This window comes from Mesoplodon mirus (genome assembly GCF_964341445.2).
Source record: "Mesoplodon mirus genome assembly, chromosome: 3".
NCBI classification, from domain to species: Eukaryota; Metazoa; Chordata; class Mammalia; order Artiodactyla; family Ziphiidae; genus Mesoplodon; species Mesoplodon mirus.
Window position 1 is genome coordinate 59,609,822 of NC_138978.1, and position 22,750 is coordinate 59,632,571.

At 40.0% G+C, this 22,750-nt stretch overlaps 1 protein-coding gene across 1 annotated transcript in view; it reads left to right on the forward strand.

The window, feature by feature from the left end:
* DNAJC6 (DnaJ heat shock protein family (Hsp40) member C6) overlaps positions 1–22,750 on the forward strand; it is a 153,564-nt gene that overhangs the window by 108,359 nt on the left and 22,455 nt on the right. The window contains exons 3-11 of the mRNA XM_082613100.1: positions 55–104; positions 214–362; positions 9,491–9,613; positions 13,869–14,002; positions 14,513–14,707; positions 15,610–15,727; positions 20,119–20,198; positions 21,080–21,273; positions 21,374–21,454. Coding sequence (XP_082469226.1) covers positions 55–104; positions 214–362; positions 9,491–9,613; positions 13,869–14,002; positions 14,513–14,707; positions 15,610–15,727; positions 20,119–20,198; positions 21,080–21,273; positions 21,374–21,454 — 1,124 coding nt within the window. The remainder of the gene's footprint in view (positions 1–54; positions 105–213; positions 363–9,490; positions 9,614–13,868; positions 14,003–14,512; positions 14,708–15,609; positions 15,728–20,118; positions 20,199–21,079; positions 21,274–21,373; positions 21,455–22,750) is intronic.

The window sequence follows — 22,750 nt, forward strand, 5'->3', positions numbered from 1 at the left end:
ATCTTGGGACATTTGGATCATTTTAATGAGTGCCCTTTTCTGTCTTGCTTTTAGCTATACGAAGGGAGATTTAGACTTCACTTATGTTACCTCCAGAATTATTGGTAAGTTTCTCGTGTTTATTAACTGCCCAATAGCTCAGCTTTCAGTGGCTGCCTATCGTGACAGCGGACCTGTTTAACCTATTTTTTTTCTGTGTGACCCTTCCTCCAGTGATGTCCTTTCCTCTGGACAGTGTTGACATAGGATTCAGAAATCAGGTTGATGACATTCGAAGCTTTTTGGATTCCAGACATCTTGACCACTACACGGTGTACAATCTGTCGCCCAAGTCTTATCGAACTGCCAAGTTTCATAGCAGGGTAAGGAATTTTAGCCCTGATCACAAGGTTGAAGACATAAGAGGGTATTTTCCCCCTTGAGAGCTATCCTCAAAGCCTTTGCCTTTAGGCACATGGAGCTGAAAAACTATATACTATGGACACTTCTCTATCCACAAAATTTTTATTAGGCTGTTATGAGATATTCTGAAGCTTTTCCTTGGGTGAGAATATTTGTAGGAAAGTTTCTCTGTCAATAAGATACCATCTAATTGAGGGCCTCAAATCAGCTGTGGCTGGTTGCTCAGTTGTTAGGGCACGTTGCTATGTGGCTCAGTGGAGATTGACTGCTACGTAGGGCAGTTGGAGACCCTTATGCTGGAGCACTAATGATGCCTTTCACCCTTCCTTATTGCTGCTTTGGCATCACGATGAGGCAGTTTGGCTAAACCAGTAGAGACACACCAGTATATAGCTTTCTGACATTTGGTAAAGGTATGTGTTTCATAAGTGAGGTATAGCACATAAACAGTCCACACTGTAGGTTTGATGATACTATTGCTAATATTTATAGCAGTGAGAGCAGCAGCAACATTTTTAGAGCATTTACAGTGTGCCAGGAACTTTACATGCAATATCTCATTAATTCTCTCAACGGTCCTCTGAAGTAGATGGAGAAACTGAGGCACAGAGAGGTAAGGTAACTTGCCCAAGACCACAGGCATGTGTCTTAGCCACTACTTTGGGCTGACAGTGTTACCTGGAAACCTGGATTATCCTCTTAAGGAGCTTTTAGAACTAGGCAGAGAAATAGTTCTAGTTTCAGTCTAGTTAAGGAACTATGAGAGCTGGCTTTGGTTTGAATCTGATGTTAAGCTTGATATTTCTGGCCACTGAATTCTTGATTTACTCACTAAAATCAGGCTTTCTCTCTCTCAGGAACATTTTCAAAAATCTTGACTTAGCCTTTAGATATGATTGGTTCTTCAGCTACATCTGGATTTATTAATAAATAGAAAGGGGCTTTACACATTGGACCCTTTAAAAGTGAAACTTCATTTCAACTATGCAAAATGATAGCTGGTTGTGTGTACTGTGTATTGAGGATCTCAGCTTTGATGCCAGAACACATTTTGCTCCAAATTTTAGTTGCCATTAATAATCTCTGGGCGTCAGTTTCCTGATCAGTAAAAACTAGAAGAGAGTCTGTATGCTCTCTTAGACCACTTCCTGCCCTAATGTTCAGTAAGATAAGGGAGAATTTTGTGAAGGATTCTCTTTTCCCAGAGTGTTTCCAAAATAGGCAAGAGGTAACCCAGTGGTTCTCAAGCTTTAGTGTACATCAGAATGTCCTAGAGGGCTTGTTAAACACCTGGGCCTGGCACTTCTGGTTCAGCAGAGGGGTGTGGTGAGAATCTGCATTGCTAACAACTTCCTGGGTGCTACTTCTACTGTTGCCCTGTGAGCCACTCTCTGAGAAGCACTGATAAAACCATTCTAAAGTGCTTTCGTCCAAATTTCCATTCTATAACGGAGATTTCAAATGCAGCTCTTTAATATTCCCTGTAGTTAACTGCCCTTCCACCTCTTATTCCATCTATCACGTAATTCAGAGCAAGTGAATTAGCATCCAACAAAAATGTGGGTAGCTTTTTTTTTTTTTTGTGGCCTCTCCCGTTGCGGAGCACAGGCTCTGGACGCGCAGGCTCAGCGGCCATGGCTCATGGGCCCAGCCGCTCCGCAGCATGTGGGATCTTCCCAGACTGGGGCACGAACCCGTGTCCCATGCATCGGCAGGCGGACTCTCAACCACTGTGCCACCAGGGAAGCCCTGGGTAGCTATTTTATTTCTAATTCAGATGCAAATATGTTGAATTGATTTTTTCTTGTTTGGAGACTCAGTGCCATCATTTTCTTTCTTTCTTTCTTTCTTCTGATTTGTTTTTTATTGAAGCATAGTTGATTTACAGTGCTGTGCTGATCTCTGCTCTACAGCAAAGTGACTCAGTGATACACATAGTGCCATCATTTTCATAACTGAAGGACCATGGAACATCCTGTATAATATTTCATAGAAATTTTATTTAATCTTGAAATATTTGTGATAATCTGAAAAATTTTCCCTCTGGAAGTAAATAAAGATGTAATATCATTATAGAAGCATTCATGCATATTAAGGTATCTCTTATATGTATATATGATTTATAAAAGCAAGCTCTTTTATAAAGATATTTAAAGAAAGGCATCAATTAGTGTAACTACATATTTTGTGACCAGACTTAACAGTCTTACCAAAGAAACCAGGAATTGCATATGGAACATCTGCCCCAGACTACTCTCACTTGCCCTAGAAGAGCAGGGAACACATTTATTTTATTTGCTACCTGGAACGGTGCCTGGCATGGCTAAGAAATGTCTCTCAGAAGATTGAATGTGCCAAGAATTGTTGAACACATAGATATCAAATAAAAATTTGATTCTTGGGACTTCCTTGGTGGCGCAGTGGTTAAGAATCCACCTGCCAGTGGGGACACGGGTTCGATCGCTGGTCTGGGAAGATCCCACATGCCCTGGAACAACTAAGCCTGTGCATCGCAACTACTGAGGCTGCACTCTATAGCCCGCAAGCCACAACTACTGATCACACGCACCACAGCTACTGAAGCCCACGCGCCCTAGAGCCCACGTGCCGCAACTGCTGAAGCCCACGTGCTGCATCTACTGAAGCTTGCACGCCTAGAGCCTATGCTCTGCAACAAGAGAAGCCACCGCAATGAGAAACCTGCGCACCGCAACAAAGAGTAGACCCTACTCGCCACAACTAGAGAAAGCCAGTGCACAGCAACAAAGACCCAACGCAGCCAAAAATAAAATAATTAATTAACTAAAAAACGTTTGATTCTTATTCTCAAGGCACTTAAGCCTAGTTGGAGAGAGAAGTCAGAACGTTCTAAAGACAATAATATTTACAGTACCTACTGAGGGAGTTCAGTAAAGGGAGACAGCAGTGAGAGCTGGACCTTGACGCATGAGTCTTGTCTAGGTGAAAGCGGTGGGGTTATTACTTCTCCATGCAAACCGTAGTCTTTGTCTTACCAGGCTCCGCATGATCTGGCTTCTGTGCCTCTCTAGCTCATCCTTCACTTTTCTCCGCTGCCTGAGAACCATGCTCCCACCAGGGGAGACGCACCGTCTCTTTGCATGAGCTGCTCCCACTCCCTGAAAGGCCACGCATGCCACACCCCCACCCCTTCTTTGTTCGCCAAATTTTGCTAAGGGTAGGATTTCCACATACCACAAGGCTTTTCCAATTCTTTCCCCTAAAATGCAGGATTGCACTGCACCTTTAGCCCTTTATAGATAGTCCCAGAACTCTGCGGACTGGAAGAGGACCCTCTGACCTAGCTCCCTCAACCCACAGTTGCATCTTAGAAGGACAGTCCCACAGCCTTAGTATTTTTCATCTTAGCTCTGTTTTTGATGTGGCTACATCTCTTTTCAAGTTCCTAGTCCTTTCTCTTCCCAGCACTAACACCGCAAATTGATTTGCATCCCACTGTTGCATGACTTAGAAAAGTGTTCTTGGTTCTCATCTTCCAGTCCTTGAGGCCCGAAATCATTTTCTTCTCCTTCCAGACCAGTGGAGTGCTAGGTCTGCAGTTAAATCTTATTTTAATAAATGTAGATGGCCAAGGCTTCTATAAATACCACTGTTGGAAAAGACTAAACACAAGACTGGTTTTATTTATAGACTCACAGGAGTCCAGCTGTGTCTATATCTCTATGCCTTGAACCCTGAACTCAGTCATTTTACCTTTTTATTATGTGACATATGTTTGAAGATAAAGACGGTGGTGACAGAGATAGGCTGTTTCCAGGAAGATTTTACTTTGCTGAGGGGCATCATTCTGATTTTGATTCACTTTTAGGCTTAGATACCACATGGGTTGACAGGAATCATATGAAATAATTAAGTAACAATTCCTTAGTATTTGCATATGTAACAGAATGTTAAAATAGGACTCTGTGTTTAGTTTCAATTTTAGCAGAGGATTTGACTCAAAACAAGACATGGCAGATAGCCCTTCATTCAGAGTGCTAGCATACCTATTCAGGACTGCAGAGGAGATATTGAATGTCAGTGTTTTGACTCTTCTTAGCCAGTATCTACCTTGAGGAAATAAATGTCCTGATGTTGACAGTGAAGTCCTGTAGACCAATGAGATGCATCATCTAAGCCAGATGTTCTGAATCTGAGTTTAAAAGACATGGTTCCACTGTATATTTTGATCCATGCATGGGCTTCAGAGAGTTTAACCATCTGTTCTCACTCCTATTTTTCTTTATTGTGGTAAAATACACATAACATAAACATACCATTTTAAGCATTTGTAAGTGTACAATTTCAGCAGCATTAAATTCACTCACAATATTCTGTAACCATCACCAGTATCTATACCCAAACCTTGTTCATCATCCCCCAAGTAAACACTATAGCCATTTACTCCGTGTGTATGTGTGTGTGCACTGGTTCCATTTCTGCACAGAAGGTTTTATAGCTCTGCCCTAGAATGTCAGGAACTACTGCCTTACACATTTCTTGGTGTTGCTGTTGGCAATAAATGGAAAAGCAGATGAATGGCGACCAAGTCTAGCCTGCCCTAAAGTTCTTACATTCTGATAATGCTATTCCAATGCCACTTTGAGCCTCCTTCCTCTGTCTAACCAGGAAGGGGTACGCTGAAGGAGCCCAGTTAGTAGCATTGAAAAGATAAACCCAGCTGGTTCTTTTAGAATCTTCTTTTATTTCGACTATTTCTAAACTGCATAATCTTGTAGAATTTCTTCCTCTTTGCAAAGAACTTAATTTTAGGAAAATATATGATCAACTTGGGTTTCTTAAAGGATTGTTTGAAGGTCACATTTTTTTTTTCATTTTTCCTTCCAGAATTCATCAAAGAGGTCACCATAGCTCCCAGTTGTTTCTGCTCTGGTTTGCTGGTTGGTGAAGGGAGTTGGCCATAGCGGAGTGACTTTCTAGATTATATTCATCTGTCCTCTGCCACTGTGCATCAGTGTAAGGACAGGAAATAATGGGGCAGAAAAATATCCCTGGCTAGGAGTCAGAGGACCAGGAAGCCCCACATTCTAGTTCTGCAGCCTTCAGTAAATTGAATGTCTTATTAACTTTGGTAAAAAAATAGCCATCACTTGATCCCATAACTGTCTCACAAATGTCAGATGGAATTGTAGTTAATAATCATCAGACAGTATACAAATTTTTATTATTATTTTTTATTGAGGTGAAATTCATATAATATGCACAAATTTTGAATTTTAAAAATTATCCTAGATTAGTATCTCAGCTGTTCCTCTTCTTGGGTAAGTTACTTCACCTCATCTAAAACTCAGTTTTCTCCCGTATAAAATGGAGATAACAATAAGGATTCCTATCTCACAAATAGAAATTTTTTGTTTAGGTTTGCTGTAAGGAATACATTTGATAGCAATGTGTCGCTTAGACTAAACATTCAGTAAGTGGAAGCTATAATTACCATTAATAATAATAAAATGCCAAATAAATTATTGCCTGAAGTACTCCTTCCTCCAAAACTGGTGTCAGATTCTTAAGACACTGGATATGGCTCTTCAGTCTGATTCTCCATAGCCCCTTCTGCTCTTATGCTCAGCAAATGGGATGCTTCTGTCATCTCCTCTCATGCTCGGGGAGACAGAAAGATGAAAATCAAATGGCATCCAGCCCTGGTGCTGTTCTGGCCTCCTTTCCCACTGGGTGGTATCATGGCAGCCTGTAATCCATATGGCGTTTTCTGATGCTCTACAGCTCCGGGAGGGGTTCAGAGAGACTGGAGGCAGCATCGTGAAGTGTCACCTGCCCAAGGATTGTGCTTATCGCATGAAGCTGTGAACCTCACAGAGCTACAAAAATCGCTTGCAGGGATTGAATTCGTTAAAAAAATTTTTTTGATTTTGTTTATGCCTTAAATGTTTTTCCCCTTTATACAGAGCACATGCTTTTAAAAAATTCTAATTGTATGTTTGCTTAATGGAGTATAATTATATATCAAGTAAATATGTAATTATGCAGTACTTTAAATTAATATTATTTACTTGATTGGTTTAATGATTCTGAACAATTAGCCTATTGTGCTAAGAACAATTTAGCCAGCTTTTAGCTGAGACTCATAGATATTGACATTTAGTGTTTGTAGAAGTGACATACAGTTTCTAAAAGGTTTAAAACTACTGCCTGAGAAAACAAATTTCCTACACTTTTACATGGTCGCAATCTAAAAAAACAACAAAATCGGTTCCTTCCTCAAGATATTTTACATGTAGACAAAGACAAATCTTATTATAAGAAGAGATTGCCAAATAGGGTTCATTCCTTCGTTCTTTCACTCATTGATTCACTCAGCAAATACCTACTGAGTGCCTGCCATTGGACTAGCACGCAGACTCTGGACTTGGGTTACAAAAATGAAAAATGGTCTTTCTTCTCATGAAGCTTAGTGTCTAGAGGGGGAGACAGACATAAACGGTTAATTTGAATACAATAAGCTGGCACTTACTGTGTTTACGTTGTGCTCCTTAATTCTTACCACCATTTTTATTTTACACACAAGAGAATTGAGGCTTGGAGAGATTAGCAACTTGTCTAAGGTGAATCAGGTAGTAAGTGGTAAAGCTAAGGTGAAAACCCAACTGTGGCTTCACCATTTTGCTCTACTGGTGAAAGCTATAACATGAAAATGGACAAAGATGACTAAGATGACTAAGCACTTCTGCCTGTGGGCGTTAGAGGAACTGTCAGAGACAAGAGAACACTTGAACTTCGGCTTTGGAGTATGAATAGAAATTTACCAAGGGAAGGAAAAACATCACAGGCAGGAAGCAGCTTGTATAAATGTACATTTTGCAATTCCTCTGATGGCAAAATTTTTCTTCCCAATTATTCTGTTTTTAATCAATATATTATTTCCATTCCTTGAGAACTTGTCAATGGGGAATCTATCTGAGGATAAAGAATGGGCCAGAAATACACCCAAATCATGTTGGGTGAAAGGGGCAAGCTGTTATGGAGTTTCAATCGACAGAGGCCCAATACTGGGTCACCCTGGATTGTTTGGTAGCTTTGTTAGGCATTTCATCTACTTTGTTTAATAAACTATACCTGTCATTCTCAAAGGTCTAGGAAAATTAATAACCTGGAAGGTCCCCTGACACTACCCACAATCATTTTGTAGGAAAAAAGTTACAAAGTAACCAAAAAGAATGGGGTTTTTGGCAGCCACAGAGAGAGAAACTCCATGTGTTTGCTTTCAGGTGTCAGCTCTAGAGACCACAGATAATTTCCCACTTATATTTTGACTAGTTATTATCTGTTTACTAGAAAAGCATGAACCAAACAGATTATTCCTGCCTCTCTCTCCCTACTCTTAAATGTAAAGAATTTGGGACGTTTGAGTTTTCTTAGACCAATGGTGTTAGTGTTGCAGAGCACTTTCTGATGACACCATCTGTATAAAACCTGTTGTTTTCTCCAGAATTCCCTGTATCAGCCAATGGCACCTGCCATCCTTTTATCCAGCCATTCAGGCTGGAAACCTAGCAGTCATCCTCGATTCCTCCCCCTCCACATACCCCTCCACACTCATGCCCTGCCACCCTGTGATCAATCCCTGAGTCTTGTACAGGCATTCTACTTCCTCTCTATTTTTTGAATCCCTCAAGTCTTTGTGTGTCCCACTGCTACTCATCCAGCCTAAGCCACCATCATTTCTTACTTAGATTCCTAATATAGCCACCTGACTGTACTCTCTGACTTTTGTCTTGTGTCATCTATATCTGTTCTCCATACTGGACCTTGAGAGGTCTTTGGAAAATGCGAGAGTCACTCTCCTTCTTAAATACTTCTCTCAGTTCTTAACAAGGCCTGGTATGATCTGACCCTTCAGTCTATGATTTTGCCATATAGGATTTCATTCACTTTTTCCAAACAGCTAGCTCTATCTGACCTTAGGGCTTTGCACTGACAGTTACCTGATAAAATAATAATAATAATAATAATAATAATAATGATAGCCAGTATTAATTGATCACTTTGTGTATGTCAGATACTGAGCTAAGCCCTTGAAATACATTCTCATGTTGTAGCCACAACCCTATGAGGCAGGTAGGTAGGTATCATTCATGACATTTTATGGAGAAAGGCTTAGAGAGGTCATGAAGTTTGCCTAAGTTTTTCCTTACTGTTAAATTAATAAATACCTAATCGATTGAGGCTCATGCCTAGAATTTTGAGGCAAATGAAATCTCAACCAGTATACTGTTGTAGCAAAGTGACTTATACTCAGACGACCTGGGTTGCAATGCTGGTACTGACCAGCAGTGTGACATTAGACAAGACAACCTCTGAGAGTCAGTTTTCTTATCTGCAAAATAGAGATCATATTAGTACCTGTCTTATATGACTGTTGTACAGATGAGAGCCAAGCAGAATTCTAGGAACATAGTGTTAAAATGAACATGTGTGTTAGATGAATGAAAATGTTAGAGGTTGCCCCCATGGAGTTGTGGGTTCCCTCATTAAAAGAGGAAGAAATAAGACCCTTGAAAGAGCCTATCTTTGGCTTATTCAGCAGCACTTTTTTGTGTTTTCACTTTTATCATCTTGGATAAAATTAGGGATAGTGCAGGATTTATAATGTAATCCTATAATTAAGCATCTAGTAGGCAGGTCAAAACATTTTATACTAAATAGAAATTAAATTCAATGGAACATTGAACCTTTGAAATCCAAATATTGGAACCTTTAAAAATGCAAATATGTATGTTAAATCATCTAGTTTAATTTAAAATGTTTTGGGTTGGCCAAAAAGTTCGGGTTTTTCCGTAAGAGCTTACAAAAACTCGAAGGAACTTTCTGGCCAACCCAATATTTCAAAATATGTTTACCAAAACAGAATTTTTAAATTAAAAAAATTGCAGGATTAAGCTCTTCTTTCTGTGTTTGGACCCTGTCCCTAACTCTTTCTGCTGTATTAAAAGAGAATGTAGTGTCACTTCCAGAAGTCGTTTGGTGTGCTACCTGCCCATGGAGAGGAAGTCGCTTGGCGAATTCATTTCCTTCTGCTGTGTTCCTTTAGGTCTCAGAATGCAGTTGGCCCATCAGGCAGGCCCCCAGTCTGCACAACCTCTTTGCTGTGTGTCGGAATATGTACAACTGGCTACTACAGAATCCCAAAAACGTCTGTGTTGTCCATTGCTTGGTGAGTAACCTTTTCTTGTTGCTGTTGTGGCTATCATTCATGCTGGTTTGGTTTGGTCAAATACAAATGACCTTACACAGACTGGTGAACCAGGTAATGCTTAAGTTGAATAAGCATCTCTTAAGAACCCACTTAGGAATTAGGTGATGTGAGGGATATAAAATGAGGGGAAAACTTATTATTCTTGCCCTAAAGCTCGAATACCAGTGGGAGAAGCAGATATGTATACAACCCACATAATACAGGGCCTCTGGAATGTGCTAACTATTATAAAAAAGATAGAAACAAGAGCTGTGTGTGCATAGGCAAAAATGCCATTGAGTTTTGGGTGAATAGAAGTGACATAAGCACACTGAAATATTCTTTTCTTACCTTTATGTTTGAATAAAAATGAAATAAAAAGACATCTATGCCCTTATAAGTAGTCACATAGACTGACTGTATTTTATAGCAATTCCCAGTGGGACTGATGATTTTTCTGACCACTGACTTCCTAGAGTCCCTTTCCCCAACCCTTCCTCTGGAGGGCTCTTGCCTATTGTTTAAAACTCAACTTTAGGTAAAATCTTTTTTGACAATATGGACATTCGACCTATATATCTAAACATCTTTGGATTTAAGCATTTAATATACTGCATCATCATAATCTGGTGGCCCGCCTGTTTCCCCACTAGACTGTGAGCATCCTGTGGGCAAGAACTGTGCCTTTTTTACTTTGGAATCCCAGGTATGAAAGACCTTTTTTTTAACACTGTATTTTATTTTTACAAGAGATAAATAAACTGACACCAAGCATTGTAAATGGATGACCACAACATAAGCAACAATGATTGCAATTACCAAACACGAAACACACTCACACTATGTCATAATATTGACATTCAGTCCAGGAATCCTCCACTGTAACAGCTCCTTTACTTTGCAGTGAAAATCGATTTGTATATTTTTTGCCTCTGAGTCCTTGTGGGATTTTTTTTTTATTCTATTCAAACAGAAAGTCACAAGGTATGAAAGATTTGAATAAGTGATTGGATATATGAAGAAATGAACACACAAATGAAATCTGAGCATAAATACTAGAACTATTCACTGCTTCTATAAACTTCAAGGTGTATTTTTTGCTATAATATTAGTTGATGATTTTCCCCCTCTTTCTTGAGAGCCAGTTGGCTAAAAGAGGGATGAAAGCTGAGATTATTTCTTCTTTCCATCTCACATCCCCAAATTCTTGGTAATAAAAGAAGAACACTTGGTGTTTTGTAGGAGTTTAATGTGAAAGGCCAAAGGGTTTTCCTTTCAGAGACAGAACAGATTGTATAAAGGACAGATTATTTTTAGAGACTAAGCAGGCTTTAGGTACTTTGGTGATTTTTTTCTTCACTCGAGAACTTTCTAAAAGTTCAGCGAGCCTAGGTCTGGCAGCTTTGTAAGAGAAGATGGCTCGAGAGAGACCAGAGGCTCCCAGTTCTAATGATCCAATCATAACAAATAAAAACCCAATGAAGAAGAAAAAAGAAGAGACATACAAAGAGTGAAGACCCCATAGCCTGCTCTCTAGGCTTACTGAAAAAGGACATGCATGAGTTGGAAGTCTGCACCAAGTCTTTGGAAGTGGAATTGCAGCTGGAGGTGGGAGCATTTATTTTCATCCTATATATACTGCTGTTTTATTAAAAATAAGCATATATTCATCTTTTAATTAAAAAAACTAAGAAAACTTTAAAAAAGACCTGCATGGCTGATAAAAGGAGGGAACACATATCTAAGAGCCATGAACCTGTTAAAAGAGTGTCAGGAAGACTAAATTCTAAAAAGAATTAAGATTGAGAAAAATGTCTTTTTAAAAAAAACTGCCCTTGGAATAAGGACAACAACAAATGCTGGAGGCACACGGTATAATCTTAAGTCCTTTATTCTGCTCCTTCATCGGGGGAACAGATGTCAAGCTAGAAAGGGAGTAACACTGATAATTAAGACAAAGCTGAGAGGTAGGGAGATAGTAAAAGAGCGTCACAGTACTTAAAAATAATCCACTCTCTAGACTTAAATTATGTGACAGAATACTAAAAGCACTTGGAAAAGCAATTAGGGGTTCCTTATGCAATATGAGGAAACAGGAAGAAGAGTGCCAGTCAAGCAAGGAGAGGAGATTGTTTTCCAAAAGATGGAGGAGGTTGATCCTGGAAAGTTACAGGCTGGTGAGCCTGATGGCAATTCAAGGCGAAATTCTAACACAATTTGTGCACAGATGATTTTAAACTCTTAGAAAAAAGGAGTCCACATCGATTCATTATGAACACACATATCAAACCAACTGAACTTTCGGAACAAGACTAATAGATTAGCAGAGATAGTTTATTGGATTCCTGCGAGAGATTTCCCCATTTCTTATATTCAAGATGGAGAAATTTGGGCTAAATTTTTATACATTTAGACAGATATTGGCTGAATATTGCTTCCAAAGATAGGAGACTAATGGATCAGCATCCTCCCAGGAAAAGGTTGCCCTTTTATTGACAGCTTTGAAAATGTGGAGGCAAGCTTATCAGTTTTCTCAGATTGGTCATTTAATAGAAACTACCAATGTGAAATTAAACACAGGATAAATATAAAGTCCTGAATTCTGGTTCTAAAAGATTAAGTGTATTTGTCTATTAACTTAACACATCATTTGAAAAAGAACTAACAGTTTTAGTGGATAGAAAGATCAATAAGAGCTTATGGTGTGATTTAGCTTGCATTTAAACTAGTTTAGCCTGGGGTTATGTTCATAAAAGCATAGTGTTCTAAGGAAGATGATATTTCCTCTCTAGTTTGGTCAGAGCACATCTTATATCTTGCATTTCACATCTGGGCAGCACATTTAAGGCTGTTGTTTTAAAACTGGAGTCTGTTAAGAGGAAGTCCACTGAATGATGATGTCTCTTAAAATGGAACATCAGATGAGGAAGAACTGAAGGGATTGTGTAGTAGTCAGGGTTCTCCAGAGAAACAGAACTGACAGGATATGTGTAGAGATACATATGTAAGAGGAGATGTATTATAGGCATTGGCTCAAGTGATTCTGGAGGCCTAGAAGTCCCACAATCTGCCTCCTGCAAGATGGAGAACGAGGAAAGCCAGTGGTAACATTTAGTCCATGTTTGAAGCCCTGAGAACCAAGGGGGCCACTGGTGTAGGTCTAAAAGCCAAGAGCTCCGATGTCCAAGAACAGGGAGAAGATGGAGGTCCCAGCTCAAGAAGACAAAGAGAATTCTCCCTTCCTTTGCCTTTTTGTTCTATTTGGACCCTCAACAGGTTGGATGATGCCAGCCCACTTTGATGAGGGTGAACCTCTACTAGGTCTACTGATTCAAATGCTGATTTCTTCCAGAAACACCCTCACAGACACATCCAGAAATAATGTTTTACCAGCTCTTTGGGCATCTCTTAGTCCAATCAAGTTGTGACATAAAATTATCACAGATTGGGTATGTTTTCAACCTGGAAAATAGAAAAGTTGATGGAAAGGGAGAGTATTTCAGATATGTGAAGGGTTGTCCCAGGGAGAAAGGAGTAGGTTTACACTTTGTCCTGAGAGAAGGAAGAATGAGGATCGTTGAGTGGAATAGACTGCAACTCAGCATATTCAGTATAAGGAAGAACTTTGTGAAGCTCGTCCAGAAGCAGGGTGCTCCTTGTCCCTTAAAGTATTCTAGAAGAAGCCGCTCACCATCTGTCAGGAATGTTACCGCTTGCATTCCTTTACTGAGTGCGGTTGAATCAGGTGAAGCTTCTTTATTTTATATCCACCTAGGAACATAACTTTGGGTAAAATACACCCATCGCATATTCCAAAAAGCAGTATTTGCCTAACCTGAGAACTCTTTACCTTCACCCTAAACTGAGAGACCTCAACTGTTAGTTCTGATCCTACAAGTCCAAAGTTACTTTGAAGACTAGATTATTTTTCAGTAAATATGTACAAATCTAATTTATATTGCTGGGTTTCTTAGGTTAGCAGAGAGTCAATTGCATCCTAAGAATCAGTCTTCCCTTGATGCTTTGTGATTTAAATAGCTGGGACAGATTTGGGTTTTTAGGTGAACAAGTTTTAACTGACAGGCACCTGTAGTTAAGATTTCTTTCCTCCACAGCCCACACCCAGACTCCCCACCCTTGACCTCTTTCTTTTAATTGCCAAGTACAGCCACTCTCAGTGTTGAGTGCCTGACCGATCCATGTTTATGACAAGTTTATACGTTTTCTTTGATAGGATGGACGGGCAGCATCATCAATTCTGGTTGGTGCTATGTTCATTTTCTGTAATCTCTACTCTACTCCTGGCCCAGCTGTTCGATTACTCTACGCAAAGCGACCAGGAATTGGACTTTCGCCATCCCATAGGAGGTAAAGTCAGCTAGATGCAGGGTTGGCACAGACATGGTCTAATTTGTATCATGTCCCCAAAAAAGGGGAAAAACCTTTTTAGGTAATCAATGTATTATCTTCTCTTTGGGCACAGTTTCTTCTTTCTCTTATTTAAACTGCATCTCCTTACTTCCTCTTGGATTAAAGCTACGTCTGATGATAAATTCTGATTTTTTTTCCAAAGCTAACCCTTAACTGATAAATTTAATCTGCTAGATCAAATATTGAGCTAGTGTAAAATGCCCGTAAGCTTTTTCATTTAATAAATACCCCTTTATCAGCTCTTCGGGGGGAAGTGCAGCAGTGTCACTAGATAAAAGCTTTCCTAAATTATGGCAGCATTCTCTTTTGCCATTTAATGTTTAAAGAATTAACACAGTAAATTTTTATTGTAGGTTAATAATTTATGAGAACAAACTTTATAGCAAATTGACTGCTTATTTCTTCTGCTGTGGTCGGCACCAATAGAATGTCTGTCTTGTGTTTTAGGTACCTGGGCTACATGTGTGACCTCCTAGCAGACAAACCCTACCGCCCTCACTTCAAGCCTCTCACTATTAAGTCGATCACTGTCAGTCCAGTTCCTTTTTTCAACAAACAGAGAAATGGATGTCGCCCTTACTGTGATGTACTGATTGGAGAAACCAAAATATATACAACTTGTGCAGATTTTGAACGAATGAAGTAAGTCATGATACTTTTCTTCATTTCTTCTTGTGAACTGCTCCATTCCTGTGTAAGTTGGATCCTATTCTTCCTTTGAGGACTACATTATGAAATGGCTGATATTTTTTAAAATGTTCAATATAGGTGGTAATCATAGAAAAGCACAATTAAATCAAGGGATGCCATAGCGCCCCTTCAAATGGTGATACAAACTAAGGGACTAACATGAGCTATAATGAGGGTTAAGACAGTGGTGTAGGGCAGAAGACCTGGATGTTTAAGAAGGAGATGACCTTGATAAGAATTGGTGATGATAATGGAAGAATCAGGAATGAATGAGGTTTCTAGGTGAGCAACTAGGTAGATGGTTATATAATTAAAAAGTTATAGAACCTATAGTAAAGAGCAAGTGCCAGTGGGAGGCGGTGGGAGATATGGAAGAAGGGACTAGATGATAACAGAAAATGAAGTTAATTTGAAATAAATTGAATTTCAAAATTGGTATACGAGATACTCACAGAGCATCTCACTGCTGTTTCTATGTTGATCTCAGTTAGACTTCTTTGTTCTCTCTCTGTTTTTATCATAAATTTACAGTTAGGGCAAGGTAAATGCATCAGGGCTACATGTATTTGGGGAAAACGATTTCTGCTAATGGGCAGTTGATTCATCTAGAAATCAGGATGGGTTGGAGAGAGAGGACCTGGCATAAGACCAGTGGTATCCTGTGGCAGAACCAATTTGCATCCAGTTGGCACTGGCTGTGCTCCTGACTTTGCTTAAGATAAGAAATGGCTCCTGGGTTCAGGCCTGGGCAAACAGGTGCCTTGGCCAGAGCCACAGAAGACAGTGCCTGTATACCTGTGTTATTGTGCCAGATTAGACTCTCTTTCAGTGTATGCTTTTGTCTCTGTTTAAAGAGAATACCGTGTCCAAGATGGAAAAATCTTCATTCCCTTGAGCATCACTGTGCAAGGAGATGTGGTTGTTTCCATGTATCACTTGAGGTCAACCATTGGAAGCCGGCTACAGGCTAAGGTATGGTTTCAGAAAGAATTATGATATAAGCTCAGCTGATCCTTTAATAGGAGTGTACATCACTTTGGGCTTGAGTGACTTCTGGTTTTAGAATCAGAAAAAACATTTAAAGATTACCTTTGGAAACAACCTAAATGTCCATCGACAGATGAATGGATAAAGAAAATGTGGTATAGGGACTTCCCTGGTAGCACAGTGGTTAAGACTTCCCCTACCAATGCAGGGGATACAGGCTCGATCCCTGGTCTGGGAAGATCCCACATGCTGCAGAGCAACTAAGCCTGTGCACCACAACTACTGAGCCTGCACTCTAGGGCCCACATGCCGCAACTACTGAGCCCGCGTGCCACAGCTACTGAAGCCTGCGCGCCTAGAGCCCGTGCTCCCCAACAAGAGAAGCCACCGCAAATGAGAAGCCCGCGCACCACAATGAAGAGTAGCCCCCACTCTTGCCGCAACTAGAGAAAGCCCACGCACAGCAACGAAGACCCAATGCAGAGAGAAAAAAAAGAAAAAGAAAATGTGGTATATATATGTATATATAAATATATATATAAAAATTTGATTTTTTATATATATATAATGGAATACTACTCAGCCATAAAAAAGAATGAAATAATGCCATTTGCAGCAACATGGATGAACTTAGAGATGATCATACTAAATGAAGTAAACCAGGAAGAGAAAGACAAATACCATATGATATTACTTATGTATGGAGTCTAAAATATGACACAAATGAACTTATCTACAAGACAGAAATAGACTCACAGTCATAGCAAACAGACTTGTGGTTGCCAAGGGGGAAGGAGGTGGGGGAGGGATGGATTGGGAGTTTGGGATTAGCAGATGCAAACTATTATATATAGAATGGATAAACAAGGTCCTACTGTATAGCATGGGGAACTATATTCAATATCCTATGATAAACCATAATGGAAAAGAATATAAAAAAGAATGTATAAATATATATAACTGAATCACTTTGCAGTGCAGCAGAAACTGACACAACATTGTTAAGTCAACTATACTTCAATAAAAAAAAGAAAACTAAAAAAAAAAAAAAAAAAGATTACTTATGCCCATTGCCTTCATTTTACAGGGGAAGAAAGTAAGCCTCAGAGGTTTTGACTTGCCCAGATGGTTTTGCCAGAAGATGGAAGCCCAAGAACTAAAGAGCAAACCTTGCTCTTTAGAAACTTGTGCCTTTTTTATAGTGCCCTATTTGGATCAGAGTGAGAGGAGATATTTCTATTGAGGATGTGGGATTAAGTAATCATACTTTTTCAATTTTTAAATTGAGATAAAATTTACATAACACAGGGCCTCCCTGGTGGCGCAGTGGTTGAGAGTCCGCCTGCCGATGCAGGGGAAACGGGTTCGTGCCCCGGTCTGGGAGGATCCCATATGCCGCGGAGCGGCTGGGCCCGTGAGCCATGGCCGCTGGGCCTGCGCGTCCGGAGCCTGTGCTCCGCAACGGGAGAGGCCACAACAGTGAGAGGCCCGCATACCGCAAAAAAAAAAAAAAAAAAAAAAAAAATTTACATAACATAAAATTCACCCTTTTGAAGTGTACAGTACAGTTATTTTTAGTATTTTCAAAGAGTTGTGCAGCACTGCTAATTCCCAAACATTTTCAACACCCACAAAAGAAACTCTACACCTCTTAGCAGCCACTGTCCATTCCTCCTCCTCCATTCCCTAGGCAACCAGGAATCTACTTTCTGTTTCTATGGATTTGCCTATTTTGGACATTTCATATAAATGGAATCATACAATGTGTGGTCTTTTGTGACTGGCTTCTTTCACTTAGTCTAATGTTTTCAAGGTTCATCCATGTTGTAGCGTATATCAGTACTTCTTTATATACCCAGATAATATTCCATTGTATGGTTATATAGCTTTTAATAATCTCTTCATCATTTGATGAACATTTACGTTATTGCCACTGTTTGGATATCACAAATAATGCTACAAGTAATTGCATTTAAAAAACTTTTATTTATTGAAGTACAGTTGACTTAAAATGTTACATTAGTTTCAAGTGTACAACATAGTGCTTCATTATTTTTATAGATTACACACCATACAGAGTTATTATAAAATATTGACTATATTCCCTGTACTATACATTACATCCTCGTGACTTATGTATTTATTTTTTATTGGAGTATAATTGCTTTACAGTGTTGTGTTAGTTTCTGCTGTACAATGAAGTGAATCAGCTATATGTATACATATATCCCCTCCCCCTTGGACCTCCCTCCCACCCTCCACCATCCCACCCATCTAGGTCGTCACAGAACATCGAGATGATCTCCCTGTGCTATACAGCAGGTTCCCACTAGCTGTCTATTTTACACATGTAGTGTGTTTATGTTAAACCCAGTCTCCCAATTCATCTCACCCTCCTCTTCCCCCTGCATGTCCACATGTCCTTTCTCTACATCTATGTCTCTATTCCTGCCCTACAAATAGGTTCAAAAACAGAAATATAGATCAGTGGTACAGGATAGAAAGCCCAGGGATAAACCCACAGACATATAGTCACCTAATTTATGACAAAGGAGGCCAGAATATACAATGGAGAAAAGACAACCTCTTCAATAAGTGGTGCTGGGAAAACTGGACAGCTACATGTAAAAGAATGAAATTAGAACACTCCCTAACACCATACACAGAATAAACTCCAAATGGATTAAAGACCTAAATGTAAGACTGGACACTATAAAACTCTTAGAGGAAAACATAGGAAAAACACCCTTTGACATAAACCACAGCAAGATCTTTTTTGACCCACCTCCTAGAGTAATGAAAATAAAAACAAAAATAAACAAATGGGACCTAATGAAACTTAAAAGCTTTTGCACAGCAAAGGAAACCATAAACAAGATGAAAAGACAACCCTGAGAGTGGGAGAAAATATTTGCAAATGAAGCAATGGACAAAAGATAAATCTCCAAAATGTACAAACAGCTCATGGAGCTTAATATCAAAAAAACAGACAACCCAATTTAAAAATGGGCAGGTGACTTATTTATTTTATAACTGGCAATTTGTGCCTCTTAATCCCCTTCACCTATTTCACCCTTCTCCCCTGTGAAAACCACTAGTTTGTTCCATGTGTCTGTGAGTCTGTTTCTGTTTTGTCATGTTCATTTGTTTTGTTTTCAGAGTCCACATATAAGTAAAGCATACAGTATTTACCTCTGCCTGACTTATTTCACTAGGTATAACACCCTCCAGGTCTATGCATTGTGTTGCAAGTGGCAAGATTTCGTTCTTTTTTATGGCTGAGTAATAAACCATATATTACATCTTTATCCATTCATCTGTCAGTGGGCCCTTAGGTTGCTTCCATATCTTGGCTGTTGTGAATAATGCTGCTATGAACTCAATGTTAAAAAAAAACCCCAAAAAACCCCACAATTTAAAAATGGGCAGAAGACCTAAATAGGCCTTTTTTCCCAAAGAAGCCATACAGATGGCCAACAGACACATGCAAAGATGCTCAACATCACTAATCATCAGGGAAATGCAAATCAAAACCACAATGAGTTATCACCTCACACCCATCAGAATGGCTATTGTCAAAAAGACAAGAAATAACAGGTGTTAGTATGGCAAAGGTGTGGAGAAAAAGGCACCCTAGTACACTGTTGCGGGGGATGTAAATTGCTACACCAACATGGAAAACAGTATGGAGTCCCCCCGCCTCCTTGCCCAAATTAAAAGTAGAACTACCACATGATCCTGCAATTTCACTCCTGGGTATCTATCTGAAGAAAATGAAAACACTAATTTGAAAAGGTATATGCACCCTAATGTTCATAGCAAGTAATTGTATTTTAATTCATTAAATATTTGCTAAGTACATACTCTGTGCCAGTCATTGCCTAGGGGGATTGACAAGAGTAAAACTGTATCTCTGCCTTTAAGGAGCTCAGGGGAAATTCACACATGTACAAATATCCACTACCATTGTAGAGGTAAGATGAGATGTCATAATGGGAGCAGTTTGTTTTATCCAGTGGTGGTTCAGAAAGGCTTCAGAGGATGTGACCTATCAAGGTGGTCCTTGAAGGATGAGTTCATCAGGTTGGAGCAGGGGCATCCTGGACAGAAGGAATGGGATGAGTCAAAGTATTGCAAGGTATAAGAACATAGGGCATTAGCAGATAAAGGAATAGCTTGCCAAGGCAGAGTTCGTGGAGAGGAGAGGCTAGAAATGAACCTGGGTCAGCTCCAAATGAGGAGGTTGTTTAATATTCATAGAAAACAAAGATACAGATATAGAAAAAGTTGATGGTGTATGACTCCCCCAGACATAATCTTTTGATCTGATTCCCTTTTCACTGATTGACTGTCATGTGCGTCTCTCGTATTTTTAGGTGACCAACACTCAGATATTCCAGCTTCAGTTTCATACTGGATTCATTCCACTGGACACAACAGTTTTAAAGTTCACCAAGTGAGTGCTACTTGGGCCACAATCCCTTTTCAATCCAAGCAGCTGTGAAAAGCTAGGAGTCAAGTGCTAAAGGCTCATTTAGTGCCATGCTGCAGCTTCCCCCCAAATCCTGTGCTTCAGGGCTGTAGCGTGTGGCTTAGCAACATACAGAGGCTGGTTGCATCTTATAACTTTCAGTTGGGTGTGATTTGTCCTAAACACAAGTGGATCAGACTTCAAATTGAAAGGTCTAAAATACCATCTGAGGGAACAAGAGTGAACAAAAAGGGAACAAAGTTTTAGTACTGTGATCCTTTGCATCTGTGTATCCCTTTGTGTTTTGCAACATGGAAGGCAGTGGAATCAGCAGTATGATATGAGCAATGACCAGTCAGAATGGATGCCAGGCCACAGCACTGAAGCAGGGTCCTGGGGGACCCCCCGCACCAAATATTATAGCACCCTTAGTTGCTATATTAAAGTGTGGCCTAGAGGACTCAAGGAAGTGACTGAAGGTGGGGTGATAGGTGGGAGTTGCTGGGGTCAGCTTAGGAGTAGACATTCAAGAGCTCAAGGTGGTAGCTCTGGGCTTATTTCACTATTTTAACAACTGATTTGGTCCTGCCAATGCTTACTGTCTGGATATATCCGCCCTGCTCTCTAGAATGCTTTCACATGCAGTAGTATTTAAATTCTATGGGTAGGCATTATTTTCCTCTTTTCTCTAGATAAGAAAACGGAGGCTCAGAAAAGTAAAGTCTCTTATCTGGTTAATGGTTGATTTTTCCCTAGAAATGCGTCTCAGAGTGAAACTAAGAATCAATCTACAATGGTTTCTGTGCTGAACATCATACTGGTTCCATTGTTTTCCACTGATCTTATTCTTTTAAATCCCTATTTAGGCCTGAGTTGGATGCATGTGATGTACCAGAAAAATATCCTCAGCTATTTCAGGTGACTCTGGATGTAGAACTACAGCCGCATGACAAAGTGATAGACTTAACGCCCCCATGGGAACATTACTGCACAAAAGATGTCAACCCCAGCATCCTCTTCTCTTCTCACCAGGAGCATCAAGATACTCTGGTCTTAGGAGGTATGAGTCGCCTGGTGGTTTTGTTTTCAGGACGAAGCCTCTGTGTGATTTATCGCATTGACTTATTTCATGTGTTTCCTTGATGTCTTTTGTCTTATAGGACAGGCTCCAATAGACATCCCTCCAGACAACCCCAGACATTTTGGGCAAGGTGGCTTCTTTTCCACTCTCTGTTGGCAAGGTACTTCTAGGCATTTCTTCCAAGTTACATGGTTAGGTGGTTAAGTTACGTGGTTCTTGTATGTATAAAGAGGATTAGTCCTCGAAGCAGCCTAAAGTAAAGCAGCATTTAGAAGTCATCCATCTAGGGTCTTCTTTGTTTCACATTCTTCCTGCTCATTCCTTTTCCAAATCAGGAACTTCCCTACTTTGAACTCCATGGATGCTCTTAGATTGATGCAAAAGGCCATTTTAAGTTGAACTTTATCTTTTCTGTCTATGCAGTGTTTTGGATCACATCTTTCCTGGATTTATGAATAATCATGATATTTTCTAGGATCTCCCTTTACACTGCTGACACACAAAGAAATTAACAAAGGAATCTATCTCCTGCCCTTAAAAATATAAAATCTGGCACACTACTCCACCCACCCCGCCCAGGGGTCTAACCACTAGCAGGGCAGAGGTGAGCTTCCCCTGGTACAGGGAAGGCAGACACTTTGCCTACATATCTCTGCTACTTGCTTTAACAACCTTGGCAGAAATTGGGCTCAATCACAATATCCTTTTTTGCCAAACCTGGAGATGTGTTTAGAATCCTTCCCGATGTGACACTTCAGACTGCTACCGTTAGCAGACTAGCATTGGCATTCTGATCGATACCCATTCGCCATCCTTGTTTTAGAGTTTGCTGAGGTTAACTGCAAAGTTCAATGTAGAATTCCATAGTAAGGACTTTCTTAAGAAAAGGGTAGGGGGCCTCCCTGGTGGCGCAGTGGTTGAGAGTCCGCCTGCCGATGCAGGGGATACGGGTTCGTGCCCCGGTCTGGGAGGATCCCATATGCCGCGGAGCCGCTGGGCCCGTGAGCCATGGCCGCTGAGCCTGTGCGTCCGGAGCCTGTGCTCCGCAACGGGAGAGGCCACAACAGTGAGAGGCCCGCGTACAGCAAAAAAAAAAAAAAAAAAAAAAAAAAAAAGAAAAGGGTAGGAAACCGGCTTTGGTGATAGTGTACTTAAAATCCTCTTGATTGACCTTCCTTTGCCATGTAAACATAAGACAGTATTCCCATTGCCTACACAGAGTTTTCCATGTTTGATAAAAAAATTGTTCATAGCATTCCTTTGAATCGAAGGCTTGCTTTCAGAATTTTCTACCAAGAAATGGGACCAATAACATTTAAAAAATTGGAAAACCCAGTGAAATCTAGATAGCAGGTAGATTTCCCAACCCCCTCTTAGTTTCACCTATATCTTTCTTCCTCACATAAAGGCTTTTAAGAAAACTTTACTTTTACTCTCCACTGCTATTTTAGTAAGT